The 17,487-nt window shown below is 35.7% G+C and overlaps 1 protein-coding gene across 1 annotated transcript; it reads left to right on the top strand.

Annotated features, from left to right (window-relative positions):
- Nucleotides 1-11,967: 11,967 nt before the first annotated feature.
- On the top strand, nt 11,968-17,075 carry LOC127110986 (uncharacterized). Its single transcript, XM_051046171.1, has 2 exons — nt 11,968-16,427; nt 16,919-17,075. The coding sequence occupies exons 1-2, from the start codon at nt 11,968-11,970 to the stop codon at nt 17,073-17,075; spliced, it is 4,617 nt and encodes a 1,538-aa protein (XP_050902128.1).
- The last annotated feature ends 412 nt before the right edge of the window (nt 17,076-17,487 follow it).

The following is a 17,487-nucleotide window of genomic DNA, read 5'->3' as shown; positions in this document are numbered from 1 at the left end:
ACACCTACCACAATATCAATCCCCCCACATCCACCAATCCCAACACTTCCATCACGACAATGTCCCGAGCTCTTCCAGTCTTCCACCTAGCCCCGACACGGGTATACAAGAGGATTACCAACAAGACTACTACACACCACAACAAACATTGTTCTTTGGCCAACCCGATTCAACCATAAACTACCAAATACCACATTTCGAGGGCGCACCCAACAGTAGTCAGTTTGTCCCACCGACACAAAGCTTTGAGGGCGCAGAGGGGACCCGTCTTTCCTACAGCACTGAAGGGACTTCGACCCAACCACAACGGCAAACGGCAAGGGGACGCGTTAGGACTAGGGGTGGTAATAGGGAAGCACCACCACCACGTGAACCGTCTAGGCGAGTAATTAGACCTCCCCCGTGCGGATCGTACCAGGGACCGCATCATATGTGATAAATCCCAAATTAATAATGCATTTTAATTCCATCTTTATAATATTTGTCATGTGTATTATTTAAATAAAAATATTTTGTGTTTATTATCTTTATATTTATATATCTTTATCTTTATCTTTAAAGATATTGTCTATCATATTTATATATATATATATATATATATATATATATATATATATATATATATATATATATATATATATATATATATATATATATATATATATATATATATATATATATATATATATATATATATATATATATATATATATTAATTTACATGTGTATAAATATTTATTTACACGTATATAAATTAATTTTTTTTCCAAAAATTTATAAATAATATTAATTACTTATAAATTAAATTCATATATATATAAATTAATATAAATTAATATAATTTTTAATAAATCTAAATTAATAAATTAAAAAAAATTAAAAAAAAAAATTAAAAAAATTAAAAAAATAAAAAATAAAAAATTTTTAAGGGTAGGCGCCACTCCTAGTGGCGACTTGCCCTACCCTTTAAGGGTAGGCGCCAACTAGAGTGGCGCCTAGGTGTATTTTAGGGCCAAAATTGGCCATTTTTGTAATTTTTTGAAAAAATGGTGTATTTTTGAATTTTTTTTGAAAAATTTAGATATTTTAAAAAAAAATTCTAATTGCAAAGCTTGATAAAAATGAGATAACACAAGCTCATATTATCCAATTGTGATGCAGTTGCTCCATTTATAGAGTAAGACACTAATCATATATCACTTTTACATTAGTTTAATTTTTTTTAACTCTTTTAATTATGTTATCAATATTTTTAGAGAACGAATTGGACTTTTTAAACGACAATCTCAGTCACGATGTTTGTCACAACTTGAACTTGATAAATAATATGGACAAAAACTCAACGACTGAATTTAAGATAGGATGAGTGTCGGAGAAATAAATCACTTGTTAAAATTTTAGTGGCTGTTTTTGTAGTGTAATTAACTTTTATTCTTAAAATTTGTGGATTCATATTTTGGATGAGCAAAGTAGTCAACAAATTACTCATAAACTTAGATGGTTAGTTTGTTGAGGTCGTAAGAAAACACACTGGTTACACGATTAATGGTTTTAGGTTCCACACAAGTAAGATAGAGATTCTTGAAAACTCAAAATAGTGGAGTAGTTATAAGGACTAAGACATCAAGAGATGGAATTTTTTTCCAAAATAGCTAATTTTTTCAAATAAAATACTAAAATAATCATTTTTTCAAAAAAAATACCAAAATAACCAATTTTGAGAAAGGAGGCAGATGCATTGGCGCACATGCAGCTAGCGTCTGTGTGTTGCTTGTGAAAAGAAAATTTAAATTTGCAGCCAACAAAAATTGAACACATAACCTTCGGATCAATAGTCAAACACATTACCATTGCACCACAAACCATTCATGTTAATTTGTTTCATCATATATTTAATCTACCGTGTATAATTATAGTAGATTAATAAATTACTAAAACTTGGTAGATGAGAAGGGGGAGATAATGATAGGTTAAAAGTCTTATTAAAAAAAAATTACTAACATAAATCAAAATGAAGTTTTCAATTTATTAAAAGAGATTAATTGAAATACACTGTCAGGGTAAAAGGGTTTTACACCATCACTTAATTATAGACGTTGGATATTAAAAGAAGTTTGACTTTTATTTTAAAAATCTATAAAGTAATACAAACGGGTGATGGTGATGAACCGACGGTGTAAAACTTTTTACACTGACAGTGTATAGTAATTAATCTCTTATTAAAAATAGAATAAGCAAAAAAATTTCAACTAAGAATATTTTATTTGAAATTTTTTTTAATTGACCAAAATTAGAAGGGGGACAAATTTTTTTTATTTCATTTGTCTTCCTATTATTTAATTGACCAAAATTTTATTTGTCTTCCTATTATTTTAAAATTTATGCCATAAATCATATACATAGTAACGTGAGCGTAACAAAGATGTTAACTATAAATCACATGATATTTTTAACAATTTTATATTTATTAATATTAATTTAATATATAGAGATGTTAGTTTAGTTGTCAAGTCCCTTACATAAAATGAAAAATCATATTAAAATTCATCACATCAATGAGTTTGTCAATAAATATATCACTGTACATAATAGCTTATTTAGAATTGGTCTTTAATTTTGTCACTAATTATGTTTCATCCATTATTTTATTTAATATTTATTTTTATAAAATTAAAATATTCTTTTATACAATACTCTTTTTTATTAAACAATTTTTTTTATAAAATAAAAAATATATATTTTATTTAATTTTATTATAATCAATTTTAAATAAACATAAATATTTTAACTATCTACGTTCATATTTGATATGTCGAATGAATATTATCTATATTTTATATTTAATGTTATAATATAAAATTACGATTATACTCTTAAGAAATTAAAATACAAATATTAAATAATATTCTTAACTTATATATTTTAAAACAATGATAAAATTAAATTAAATATATATTTAATTAATTTAAAATTTTAAAATAGGTATAAAAGTTTTAAGTGAAAATAATTAATACAAATATATAGAGATGAAACACATTAATTTACTTTAATTATACATTATTTTAAAACTAAATAAAAAAAATTTCAACTAAGTTTAAGTAATTTATTAATCTACTGTAATTATATACGGTATATTAAATGTATGATGAAACAAATTAACATTAAGAGTATGTGGTGCAATGATTACGGGTTTGACTCCTGATCCGAAGGGTGTGTGTTTGATTCTTGTGCGCCAATGCATCTGGTGCCTCCTCTCTTAAAGTTGGTTATTTTGATATTTTATTTGAAAAAATTGGTTATTTTGGAAAAAAATTCCAAGAGATGAAATTAATTATTATGAAAAGTTAAAGATTTAATACAATTGATTATTCTAAAAAGTACAGGGCTGTCTTATTTAGATGTGATTGAATTGGTATAAAAAAATTGTCAAGAAAGATAAGTTTGGGATGACACTAATAAATTTCAAATTTTTGAAACACACTAAAAAAAATTGGCGAGCACATGTATATTTCAAATTGTCAAGAGTATTGTTTTCAGTTTCAAGGTTATTGAAACGGTGCTCACGACTCATGATTGTTGGCAAATGGTCACAATGCCAATATTATGGCAGTACTATTTTGCCAATATATTTTGGGAAAGCCATATCACATATAACATGGCCAATTTGGCAAATATTCTTAGTAAACTGCATGATTGGTGAAACAAAGAATTTGGTGACATTCTTAAAAATATAAAGAATATCCAAAGCAGCCTTGATATTTTTTAGAATCATATTGCCACCAAGAAAATCATGGAAAAATTCAGAGACACTGAAATCCACCTTGATAATGATAAGGTCTTATTACATGAGAAAATCTAAAATAAAATAAAATTAATAAGGGCAGAAAGGTAATAACAGTTATAATGTGAGAGTGCTAAGTTTTACTTAGGGGGCGACGGGTTAATTCCTCTTAAGCTTGATATGACTAAGGTCTTTAACCAAATTGAGATTGAGTGGATTTTTCAGGCTAATACTTTTACTTTCATGGATATTTCTACTTATGAGAATTTCTACTCCCATCCTATGAAATATAAAAATATCTTATGAAAAATCTAAAATGTCCCTCAAATTTTGGAGATGCATCTCCGAACGCACTCTTGCACAATCTTATGACGCATCAAATGAGTGTCATTCTAGAGTAAAACAAAATTTTATTTCGGAGATGCATCTCTGGGTATTTTTAACAAATATATTGATATTTGAGCAATTCAATGGATATTCCGGAACTGCAACTTCAGAGATTTAGGGTTAGATTTTGAAATATCTTTCAACTTTGTATGTCAGGTATTTACGGAGATGTACCTCTGAAATAAGGAAACATGATTATGATAAAATAATCATCTGCATGATCATAGACTCATATTTCTTATTCACTCCAAAACCTTTTCAAAAATCCTTGAATTTTTAATTAACATTTTCATTCCAAATCTTCATTCTTATGTTTCATCACATCAAAAGGAGTAAAAGAAGTTGGAATTACAAGTAAAGAGCATTCATTTCAAACCTCATTGATCACATTAAATTTGTTTTTAATTTGAAAAAACATGCGTTGAATCTGAAGTGCATTTATGGATTCTGTATGAATTCATACGGAGATGCATCTATGTAGCCTGTATGTTCTCATTTTTTCAGCTATGTTTACAGTTTTAACAGTTTTTGAGTTTTTTGTTATTGTAAATGTTTTCATTAGATATGATGCACCCCAATGTTTTTCCCAAACATGTTGTATTTTCAGATGTTAAATGTGTTGTTGTGAATAAGGTAAATGTTGGCTACCAAATTAAAAATGGGCAAGAGTTTGAATTTCGTGATCACATGCTTCAATGGATTCGTATGGAGGCCTCCAAACTGTGATTTAGTGTGGTAATCTGAAGGTCCGATAATGGTTCGGATAGAAGAGGTGCATTTGTAACAATGACGTGCGAAAGAAGTGGGAAATATATACCTCATCTCCGAATGAGCTCAACAACTACGAGCTCAAGACGAATGCAGATGTAAGGGCTATGTGAAATATATTTTTCCATTTCGAAACAAAGGTTTCGATCGAGGTGGAAGCGACATTTTTAAGATCGGACGAAAATATTGTGAAGATGTTGAAGCTTCCACCTGAATATTGAAATGTAATGTTTGATATTATGTTAACATTACCTATGTAATGCTGATTTTATATTATGGATATTATTTTATTTTTTCAAAATACAAGTGTTTGATTTTGTGTTTGTGTTTCTGTTTCAGTATGCTACGAAGATGCATCTACGGATAGATTACGGATATGCATCTCTGGATCTAGATAAGTCACTCCTAGAACGTGACTCATAATTGATATATGGTGTGTATGTTTGAGAAACGTCCGAAGATATATCTCCAAAATCTGAATGGACTTTTGTATTTTCACGTATGATAAATCCATTATGATTTGTGTTAAATTTGTTTTTTTCTTTTCGATTCTAATTAATGGAAATTTTCAAGAATTCTCCAGTCCACATAGGGGAATAAAAAAAAGACAACTTCTCTAATTACCTTTTTATTATACTAGACATTTTTCCATGCATTGTACAAAATAGTCGTACATTGTTTGATAATTACATATTGTATTAAACATTAAATTACTTTTACTCATTATTACTTTGAATATGAATACAAAATAAAACTTGATTGTAAATTTATTATATAAATCATAATTAGATTAAAAATAACTTTAACTAATTACAAAGGCAAAAAAGTTAGTTAAAAAGAAAAAAAAAGACTTAATTAATAATAATAATTATACTCAATTAACAACAACAACAACAACAACAATAATAATAATAATAATAATAATAATAATAATAATAATAATAATAATAATAACTAGAAGAAAAATGCCAGAAACTAATAATAATAATAATAATAATAATAATTAGAAGAAAAAATGCAAGGAACTAATAATAATAATAATAATAATAATAATAATAATAATAATAATAATAATAATAATAATAATAATAATAATAAGAAGAAGAAGAAGAAAATAGTAATAATAATCAAAATTAAATATTTACCATTATTAAATTATTAATGGTAAGTCTTAACTTCTTTTTTATCATCAAATCACTTGTAAATATTATATCATCACTTAAATCAGGATTCTAGTTTTAAATTAAAAAATATAAATATTTAAAATCAAATGAAGATTGGAGATTGAATAAAAATTATAATAAAAAAATTCACCACTCTTTCCTTTTTTCAATTTTCATGAAAGGCATTATAAAATAAATAGAAACACAAAAGTTTTGGACGAAACATCTTATTATTATTATTATTACATTACATAATTACATGTAGCTTGTGGTAGAAGATAGAAAAATTATATTAATTTTACATCACATAATCACATGTAAATTCCGCTTGTGAATGAAGATAACAACTTTCTAACCAAATATTTGAAAAGATATCAATTGTAAAAGAAAAAAAATTATAGATTAGAGGGGACATTCAATAACATAACTTTATGATATAATGAATTTTATTGATCACGGTTGAAGTTATAATTTTTCTTCCTTAAAGTAGTCATAATAAACAAAAGTTAAATCTAAAAGAAGATAGAGAATATGAGATCTAACATTAATAAACTAAGTAGATTGTGAATTTTTCATATAATGAAAAGAAAAGTTTAAAAAAGAGAGATATCAAAATGTAACCTTAAGCATAGTCTCAAACAAAATTTAAGATTCTAGTAGAAACAATCAAGAAAAAAAGAGAGATTATTTGACGCAAGCCATTGTTAAATATAATGGTAAACTACAAAAATTAAAAGATACATTTGAATAAATTAAAAGTACTAAAAATAAAATAGAAAATTGTTACCTTAGCAAACATTGATATGGAAATAGAATTATATGCAATGAATGAAAAAAAATGAACATACAACATTATAAGTGTATAACATAAATCAATGAAAAATAAATAAAGTTAAATGGAAAAATAGTGAAAGGTGAAAAAGATTTAAAAACTATAATAAGTGAAATTGAAAAGGATTATGAAAATATAATAAGTGAGATTGCAACAGTAAAAACTTGTGAGAATAGAGATAAGTTTATAGTATTTAGGAGGAAGTTAAATATCTGAGGATGAGGTGGATTTAAAATATTTGAGAAGATGTTAACTACTTGAGGATTAATTGAAGATATGGGTTATGGAAAAGTGGGAATTAATTGAGAAGCTGGATTTAACCATCTAACCATTAATAATAATAATAATAATAATAATAATAATAATAATAATAATAATAATAATAATAATAATAATAATAATAATTATTATTATTATTATTATTATTATTATTATTATTATTATTATTATTATTATTATTTATTTAATTAATTGAGAGGTGAGTGCTTTTATAATAATTAATTAATTCATTAATAGAGAGATGAGTGCGTTTATAATAATTAATTAATTATTACTACTTTTTATTTTTTATTTTTTTAGTAATGTTACGTGGTTAGTCATGGTAATAGGTGGTTATGAGAAGTTTCTATTTGGATAAGTTAATAATTATTTCTTATTAGTTAATAATAATTATTAATAATGAAAAATTGAGATAAGTTATTTTTTATTAGTTAATAATAATTATTAATGAAAAATGGAGATGTGTCTTATTTATAACATGTTAATCAAACCTTCAGCTATTTTTAATTAAATCTATTTTTAATCAATCATTTATAAATAAATAATTGATATTTTTATTTATTTAATTAATTAAGTTATGGAATGTGCATTAGTGGGAAATTTAATAAACAAATAATTGATTATTTTTATTTATTTAATTAATTAAACTATGGAATGTGAGTTAGTGGGAAATTTAATGAATATATCTTTAAAATGACTAGTTAGTCAAATAATTATGAAAGAAAAATATTTTATTAATTACGTAAATTAAATGTATATAATAATATTAAGTAAACAAATAAATAATAAATATTAAAACTATAAAATTATCCTTTATTTTGACGTCAAAAATTATTAAGTGACTTATATTAAAACAATTATATATATATATATATATATATATATATATATATATATATATATATATATATATATATATATATATATATATATATATATATATATATATATATATATATATATATATTGTGTATTGTATTAAATATTTATTTCATTTTAAAATATACAATTAAATGATAAAAAAGATTTTAATATGTGATGTTTTTATCTTATTTTTTTTATTCTATTCTTAGAACTAAAGAAAAATTAATGATTTATGAACTATGAACTGATATGTGAAAATAAAATATGTTGTATAATTATAAATAAAAAATAAGAAAATCATTAATATTTTAAAAATATTAAAAGTTATAAAAAAATTATATTATTTATTTATGTATAAATATTAAATTTTTAGCATAATAAATTTATAAATTTTGTCTCCATAATTTAAATATTTTGGCTCCGTCCATATATATATATATATATATATATATATATATATATATATATATATATATATATATATATATATATATATATATATATATATATATATATATATATATATATATATATATATAAAAGATGTGCTTATGTGTTTTCTAAGCTCTTCTTAAAAATACAATGGGATAGGAAGGAATATCATTGGGATTAAATCAGCTAGAAAGCCGCCCCATATTATGGGCCCGTTTGTTTTGGATTTTTTTAAAAATGATTTTTATAGTGTTATATATTTTAGTGTAAAAAAAATTTACAAAGAAATTTTTCATAAAAGCTTCAAATGAAAATTTTGTTTGAATAGTTATTCTTAAAATGTTATTTTAGGTATTTTATCATTTTATGGAAACTTTTTTTGGATATCAAAATTTCAAAAAATCACTTAATTTTGAAGCTATTTCAAATAGCTTTTTCTAAAAATCAATTTTGAGATACAATTTTTTAAAAAAATTATGATTTTGACTATGTTTTGATCTTCAATAATGTATATACATGTTATACAATGAACAATTCAATCTTTTAATATATAAAAAATAAATTTAGAAAAACTTGTAATATTTTGAAAAACATTTTTGTAAAATCCATTTTAAAAAATACAAAGAAAAAATCCATTTTTTTAAAGCTAAAACAAACTGGCCCTATATTTCATACTGTCTTTGATTATGACAATCTATTGTTGGGAGGGATAATGAACTGAACAATATTTTGTTAAGAGAAGAATTTTGGGGTTAAATGGACAAATATGAGATTGTTTCCAGCATTAACGCAAAAATGATTAGCAAAACTATGTTTCAACATTGTCTAAATATCAAAGCTACTTAGGTTTTTTTCTAGTTTTTTTAAGCAAAATTGATTAATACAGTACAGGTACTCTAACCCACGTACAAAATAGTCACCTTAATCTTAGAAAGTCTCTTGCACGTTTACACCAATCATAATAACTATTACATCCACACCCAAGCTACTAACTTAAATTGGTTACGGTTGTTATTCCTCTTACACCACAACCACTAGACACTTGCTAACCAAGTCACAATTTCTTTATGTTTGGCCACATTCCATTGCAATGCCTTTGAATGCTTATTAAATTGTTTACTATATTCATCTTCCTCAATCTCCTCAATGTCTATCCATTATAGAACCCTACACCAAATTTTGGCAACAATATGGCAATGGAAAAATAAGTGTAACAATGATTCTTCCTCTCTAAAACATATTGAGATTTCTATTTCTTCATTCGAAGGCTCTCATGAGATTTTTTAAGATAATTTCACTAAAATTGTTACTACTAGTGAAAATTTTATTGGTGTTAATGAAAGTCAATATATCATCTATCATATTGAGGTCAGAAACGAGGTTATTAAGAATCAAAATAAATCAGACAATTTGGAGGAGAGAATAAAGAATTTTACCGTGTGATAATCCCCTAGTGAGAACTTCTTTGAGACTAGTCTTAACTTGTCGATTAGGAATTGATGTTTCCACTACTGAAAAATGAATCTTATAACAATGTGCTTGATGAATATATCAATAAAAATATCAGTGAAGATGTCAATGAGGATGTGAGTAAAGATGTTAATGAGAATGTCAACGAATATGTTTATAAGAATGTCAACGAAGACGTTAATGAAATTTTTTTCCATATGTCTCCTATTTTTAGAAATTTCCCTAGAAAATGGAAGAAAGTGTCTCACAGAGATATTCATTTGTCTTCTTTACTTGATTCCAAGAAGAAGAAAAATTTACTGCTAAGAAGAAAAATATTGTGAAGAAAATGTTGAATAAGAAGTCTGGAAAAAAAATAAGATTGTGAAGTATGTGAAAAGAAATAAGTCTACTCCTAGCGTCACTAAGCATGATGTTGAGAAATATGTCATTGACATCTTGAGTGAAATTAAAGAAGAAAAGGATATTGATGAGCGTGTTGTAAAGCATGCTAAAGTTATGAAAATATCGATTGGTGGGAAGAATCTCTCTAAGAACATTCCATTTGTTCCTATTCATAATGTGTCTTTCCATTCTGAGGAAAGTGTTGTCAAATAGAAGTTTGTTTATCATCAATGATTTTCTCCCAAATAATAAATATTTGTTAAGGATCAGAAGTACAATAAGATCATGGATCTCCTTAGTGATGTTGGGTTGGTGAAGATTTTGATTGATATTGGACATTACTATCCTAAGTTTGTGAAAGAGTTTATTGTAAATCTTTCAAGTGGTTTCAAGAATGCTAAAAGCAGAGATTATCGGAAGATCTATGTTCAAGGTCATTACCTTTCTTTCCCTCTTACTATCATCAATGATTTCCTTGGTCATGAAATACTAGTGATTGTTGATCGTCTTACCTCTATGAAGATCATCATCACTCGTGCGTTCCACTACTATAAAATATATATTTCACAACGGTTGTAATAGACATTTAACCAGGGTGTGGTAGTAATTGAGATACTTACCACCATGGGCTATTGGTCATCGCAATAAATTATAAAGAGTGATACATATCACCACAGTTGAAATAAGCAACCGTAGTAAAAGTTGAAAGGGCATTGTTTCGATGCTCAACGCCATTTTTGACATTTAGTAAACTGGATAGTACGCTACATATCACCACAGTTGCAAGAACCAACCATAGTGAAATATTTTGTTTTTTTAAAATATCTATATTTTTATTTTACAAAATTCTCATTTTTTTAACTTGCGTCTTTTAGAATCAGAAACAATAACATAATACATTTGTGAATCAAAAACAAATTGGCAACTGTTCCGGACTGGGCCATGACCCTAGGCACGGCACGGCCCAATGCTCGCCAAGCCCACGTCCAAACGGCCATGTCCACACGACCGCGAGGACACGTCAGGTGGACGACAGTCCGCCCGACGAACGTCTCCCCGGCCCCTTAAACACGTGTCGGACAGCGAGCGGGTCCTCCCCATACGATCTCCATCCGCTCACCGTCAACCCACGTCGCGGGCACCTCAGTTGTGTCGGGCAGAGCCCTAACGGCATCCCACTTATCACGTCACCCAACTCCCCTATATTGTCGCCTTAGGGATAGGGGCAGTTGGACCAGGGGGCAGACTTTGGTCTAGGTCTTAACGCTTCTTACGCGTCCCCTGGCAGCTCCTCCTTGGGCCTAGCTAATCCAGCCCATTAGGAGCCTTGGCCCAGCGCTGGGGGCTCACTATAAATACCCCTTTCATGGCAAAGGGGCAGGTATTCTAACTCACACTCTGATAACCTCATTCTGTACCTTTTCTGACTTAAGCATTGGAGCACCTTACAGGTACACCCCCCTTCTCATTTCATTATCCGGCCCATTCACCAAGACCTTGGAAGGCCCTCCTGATCAGGTGAGATCAGTGGCGCCGTCTGTGGGAACTAGCTATCCCCATCTTCATCAAACGAGGATCAAAAGCTCATTTGTTTCTGTCCTTCCAACATGGCCGGAGAACAACATAGCGATCACAGCCGTCCCCTCGTCAACTACAATATGGACGACGGCCCGCCATCCCATGAAGCGGACGTTCGGGACGGTCATCCATCCACCCCGTCTCCAGAGCCCCAAAACAACGGAGATGCCTCTCACGCCCACAATTTAGGGGCAGAGACATTTCATCCCATTCCCGTTCCCGTTGAAGGAGACGCCGTAATGATTGCCATGGTGAATGCCCTCAATCAAGCCGGCTCTATGCTCCACCAGCAGCACGAACGAATCATGGCCCTCGAAGCCGAACGACAAGAAGCCCGGCCCCAGCCGGTGAATAGGATACAACAACGTTCGGAGCCAACGAAGAAGCGAGGACGTCGCTCTCCCGAACCCTACGCCAGCAGGGCACGCGCCCGTCGTGACGGTGGTCGAGCGAGAACATCACCAAGGCGCGGGCACAGCCCCGACAACAACGAACTGTCTCCCTTAAGGAGCGACGAGGAAGATTTGCATTGCCCCCTATCTCGGGCAATAATGGAGGCCCCGCTCCCCAAAGGCATGGAGAAACCGCCAAACCTAGCTGTGTACGACGGGACTACAGATCCCGACGATCACGTCGACAACGTCAACGCGATGCTCGACTACCGCAATGATATAACCGGGCACCTCAAATGCCGACTGTTCTCAACGACCCTCAGGAAAGGGGCCATGGCCTGGTTCAAAAGCTTGGCCCCTGAGTCCATTACGTCATGGAGAGTCATGAGGTCCATGTTCACCCGGCACTTTACAGCTTCCCGTCGTCACCCCAAGACTGAGGCGACCCTTGAAGCCATAGTGCAGAAGAAGAATGAAACACTGCGCTCATACATCGAGCGATTCAACCAGGAAGCTGTCGAGGTAGATACCACCGAGCACATGAAGAAGTATCTCCTCGAGAGAGGTCTCTTACCCGGCAGTGAACTTAGCAGAGCCGTAGGGATCGAGCCTCCCCGCACCTTAAACGAGCTCCTGCATAAAGCCCAGGCCTACATCAGATACGAGGAAAAGCAGGTGGCACACAATGCCCGCAGCGGACGTAACGCTGGGGAGACCGAGCACTCAAAACGCGAGGACACGAGCATTTCCCGTCGCAACGGAGACAAACGAAGAGAAGAAAGACCTCGCGAGCTCCGGGAAGGAAGAGGCCCCGCGGGCAGATATAGCGAGTACACCTTACTGACAGCTCCTCGAGAGCGTATCCTCGCAGAATGTATCAACTCTGAATTTAAGCAGGGCAGGGTCAGGTTCCCAAAACCGTCCGCACCAAAGCCCCACACCGACAAATCAAAGTACTGCCGGTTCCACAGAAGTCACGGGCACGTGACCGAAGACTGCGTCCACCTGAAAGATGCGATTGAAATTTTAATCCAAGAAGGGCACCTGAAGCAGTACACGAGGAAGAACGAAGCTCCCAGACACGACGAGCCAGAGAAGAAGAGACCCCGGGAAAACACACCCCCTGACAACTCTCCCTATCAAGTGGCCCTCTGCGTGTCACGACCGGAAGATTTCTTCCTCCCCGAACCATTGCCCGAGGGCAAGATCACTGCACTCAGCCCCTGGGAAGACTTCCCTACCACACTGGTGATATCAGGAGGAGGAACTAACGGGGAATCCGCGGCCCTCTCCGTCAAACGTAAGTTCGACGAACTCCTACTGACTGCCCCCGAGCAGAAAGCGACATTGACAAAATACCGGGGAAAATCCAACCCAATATCCTTCTTCCTGGAGGAACTCCCGGGCGGATCCCCGAACTCGGCCATCCCACTATTGATAAGAGCAAAGATGGCCCGATTCGACGTACGACGCATCCTGGTCGACGAAGGGAGCTCAGTGGATATCATGTACGTCCACCTCTTCAAGACTCTGAAGCTAGACAGGACCAACTTAGCCCCCTACGTCGGATCAGATCTCCAAGGATTCAACGGAGCAACAACCAGACCGTGGGGATATGTTGAGCTCCTCGTCACCTTCGGCGAACAAGAAACGGCCAGAGAAGTCAAAATCCAATTCCTGGTCGTAGACTGTCCGTCTCTCTACAATTGCATCTTTGGACGCCCGACACTGGCCGAACTCACTGCGGTCCCATCCACCGTCCACCTGAAGATGAAATACTACACCAAATTGGGACGTGTGGTCACCATCCATGGTGACATCGAAGCAGCCCGGCGATGCTACGACGCCGCAGTAAAAGGACAGGCCGTAGTCAGCACGAAGAGCAACTGCAATAACAAAAAACTCAAGACCGAGGATCCCGCCCGAGGAGTCAACGCCATCGACCTCGACTGTCGCATCGGGCTGGACGAGACCGAAGAGGGGAGGTTCCCCAAGGAACGCTCTCTCGAACACCCGGTCCGACCAATCCCCGACGGGGAGTTCGAACTCATTCCTCTTGGGGACGATCCGGAAAGGACGGTGAAGATAGGTAAGGGACTACCCGAGGAGACAAGAGAAGAGCTAGTAGCATGCCTCAAAGAGAACTCCGACCTCTTCGCGTGGAATGCCGCAGAAATGCCCGGGCTGGACCCCGAGATCGCGTGTCATAAGCTAGCTGTAGACCGGGCAGCCAAGCCCATAGCACAGCGTAGACGCAAGCAATCGCCCGAAAAGGCAGAGGCTGCCGAGCGAGCTGTAAAAGACCTCTTAGAGGCAAATTTTATTTCTGAAGCCCAGTACACAACCTGGCTCTCTAATGTAGTCCTCGTTAAGAAAAATAATGGAAAATGGCGTATGTGTGTTGATTATACTGATCTTAATAGGGCTTGCCCGAAAGATGCTTTCCCCCTCCCTAATATAGACTCGCTCGTTGACAACTCTGCAGGTTTTAAACTCTTGTCCTTCATGGACGCATATAGTGGATACAACCAGATCCCTATGTCGCCCGCAGACAAGAAACACACAGCGTTCATGACCCCAACGGGCAATTACTATTACAACGTGATGCCGTTCGGGCTCAAGAACGCTGGCGCTACATACCAACGCATGATGAACAAAGTCTTCAAGGACGAAATAGGGGACATGCTCGAAGTATACATGGACGACATGATCGTCAAATCACACGAAGAGATAACCCATGCTCGACACCTTACGAAGGTATTCGAGCAGGCGAGACAGTGTAAAATGAGGTTCAACCCCGAGAAATGCACGTTCGGAGTCCGGGCAGGCAAGTTCCTCGGTTTCTATCTCACCGAAAGAGGGATCGAGGCCAACCCCGACAAATGCCGGGCATTCTCGGAGTTTCCGACCCCGAAAACCAAAAAATCGATCCAGTCGCTCAATGGAGTGCTAGCCTCACTCTCCCGTTTCATCGCCAAGTCCGCCCAGCACGCATTGCCATTCTTCAGACTCCTTCGCAAAGAGGCTACCTTCGACTGGACCGATGAATGCGAGCAAGCGCTACTCCATCTAAAGAAAGTTCTGTCCCAACCCCCGGTCTTATCACGGCCATCAGAAAAGGAAACCCTATACTTATACCTATCCGTGGCGACCGAGGCCGTCAGCGCCGTTCTAATAAGAGAAACCGACGAAGGACAAAAGCCCATCTATTTTGCGAGTAAAGCACTCCAAGGTCCCGAGCTCCGATATCAGCAAATCGAAAAGGTCGCCCTGGCCCTCATCAACACAGCGAGGAGACTACGATATTATTTCCTCGCACACACGATAAAGGTGAGGACCGACCAGCCAATCAAACAGCTGCTCGGGCGCCCGGATATGGCCGGGAGGATGCTCAAGTGGTCACTAGAACTCTCCGAATTCGACATACAATACGAAAGTAGGAAAGCCTTGAAAGCTCAGGCGCTGGCCGACTTCGTCGCGGAGATGACCCACTGCCCGACTCCAGCAGAAAGCGCCCACAAATGGACGATCTTCGTCGATGGCGCCTCTAGCACATCGGGCAGCGGGGCCGGGATCATCCTCGAAAATGAAGAAGGGATCCTGATAGAGGTATCGTTAGCGCTAGCGTTCCCAACATCAAACAACCAAGCCGAATACGAAGCCTTCCTCGCAGGCCTGAGGTTAGCCGAGGACCTGGGAGCAAAAGAGGTAAAAATATCCACCGACTCCCAGCTCGTGGCCTCACAAGTGCGAGGAGAATACCAAACCAAGAACGACAACCTCCTCGGGTACTTGTCCCTCGTCAAAGAAAAACTTGATAGATTTGAAAAATGGGAAGTTCAACACATACCCCGCGAACACAACACACGGGCAGACGTTCTCTCGAAACTAGCCAGCACGAGGAAAAAGGGTGGGAATAAATCAGTAATCCAAGAAATTCTCCCGCGGCCCAGCATCGACAAACTACCGCCTCCACTCGAGGTCAACGCTATTGGAGATGCCCACTGTTGGATGACACCCATCTACAATTACCTCACACGAGACGAACTCCCGGCTGACCCGAAAGAGGCGACCACTGTCAAACGACGCGCATGCTCGTACGTACTCCTCGAAGGCAAACTCTACCGGAGAGGATTCTCCATCCCACTACTCAAATGCGTCGAGGAAGAGAAAGTCCCCGACATACTTGGAGAAATACACCGGGGAATTAACGCTCAACACCTCGGCGGGCGATCGCTCGCACGAAAAGCCCTTCGAGCTGGCTACTACTGGCCGACCATGCAAAACGATTCGAAAGAGCACGTCAAAAGATGTGACAAATGCCAACGACATGCCGACATGCATCTCGCGCCCCCGAACGACCTCAAATCGTTGTCCTCCCCATGGCCCTTCGCGTGGTGGGGCATGGACATCCTCGGTCCCTTCGTCACCGGATCATATCAGAATAAATACCTCATCGTCGGGGTGGATTACTTCACCAAATGGATCGAGGCGGAGGCACTGGCTAAAATAACCGCGCAGAACATTCTCCGGTTCTTCAAACGCAACATCCTCGCTCGGTTCGGTATACCCCTGGCACTTGTCACAGACAACGGGACACAATTCACGGACGGAGGATTCCAGGACTTCGTCGCCAGCCTGGGCACCACACAGCATTTCACGTCTGTCGAGCATCCGCAGACGAACGGGCAAGCAGAGGCGGCCAACAGGGTGATCTTACGTGGCCTAAAACGCAGACTCGGTGAGGCAAAGAGGGCATGGGTCGAGGAGCTACATAGCGTGCTATGGGCCTACCGCACGACACCACATTCTACCACCGGGAAACCCCGTTCCGACTAACTTACGGCACCGAAGCAGTCATCCCGGTGGAGATACGGGCGCCAACGAGGAGGACGGAGGAGCCCCTAGACGAGGAAATGAACGATGAAACCCTTAGAGCCGAGCTCGACCTAGTCGAGGAAATACGCTCCGAAGCAGCTCTCAGGGAAACGACCCTCAAACAAAAAATAGCACTACGCCATGACGCGAAAGTCATAAAAAGAGAGTTCCAGGTCGGCACCCTGGTCCTCAGAAGAAACCAGAAAAACCCGAGAGAGGGCAAACTGGCGGCCAACTGGGAAGGCCCTTACCGCGTCCGCGACAAAACGAGCAACGGGG

Source organism: Lathyrus oleraceus, chromosome 1, assembly GCF_024323335.1.
Source record: "Lathyrus oleraceus cultivar Zhongwan6 chromosome 1, CAAS_Psat_ZW6_1.0, whole genome shotgun sequence".
NCBI classification, from domain to species: domain Eukaryota; kingdom Viridiplantae; phylum Streptophyta; class Magnoliopsida; order Fabales; family Fabaceae; genus Lathyrus; species Lathyrus oleraceus.
The sequence above is the reverse complement of the archived record's forward strand: the minus strand, read 5'-3'. Positions and strand labels throughout refer to the sequence as shown.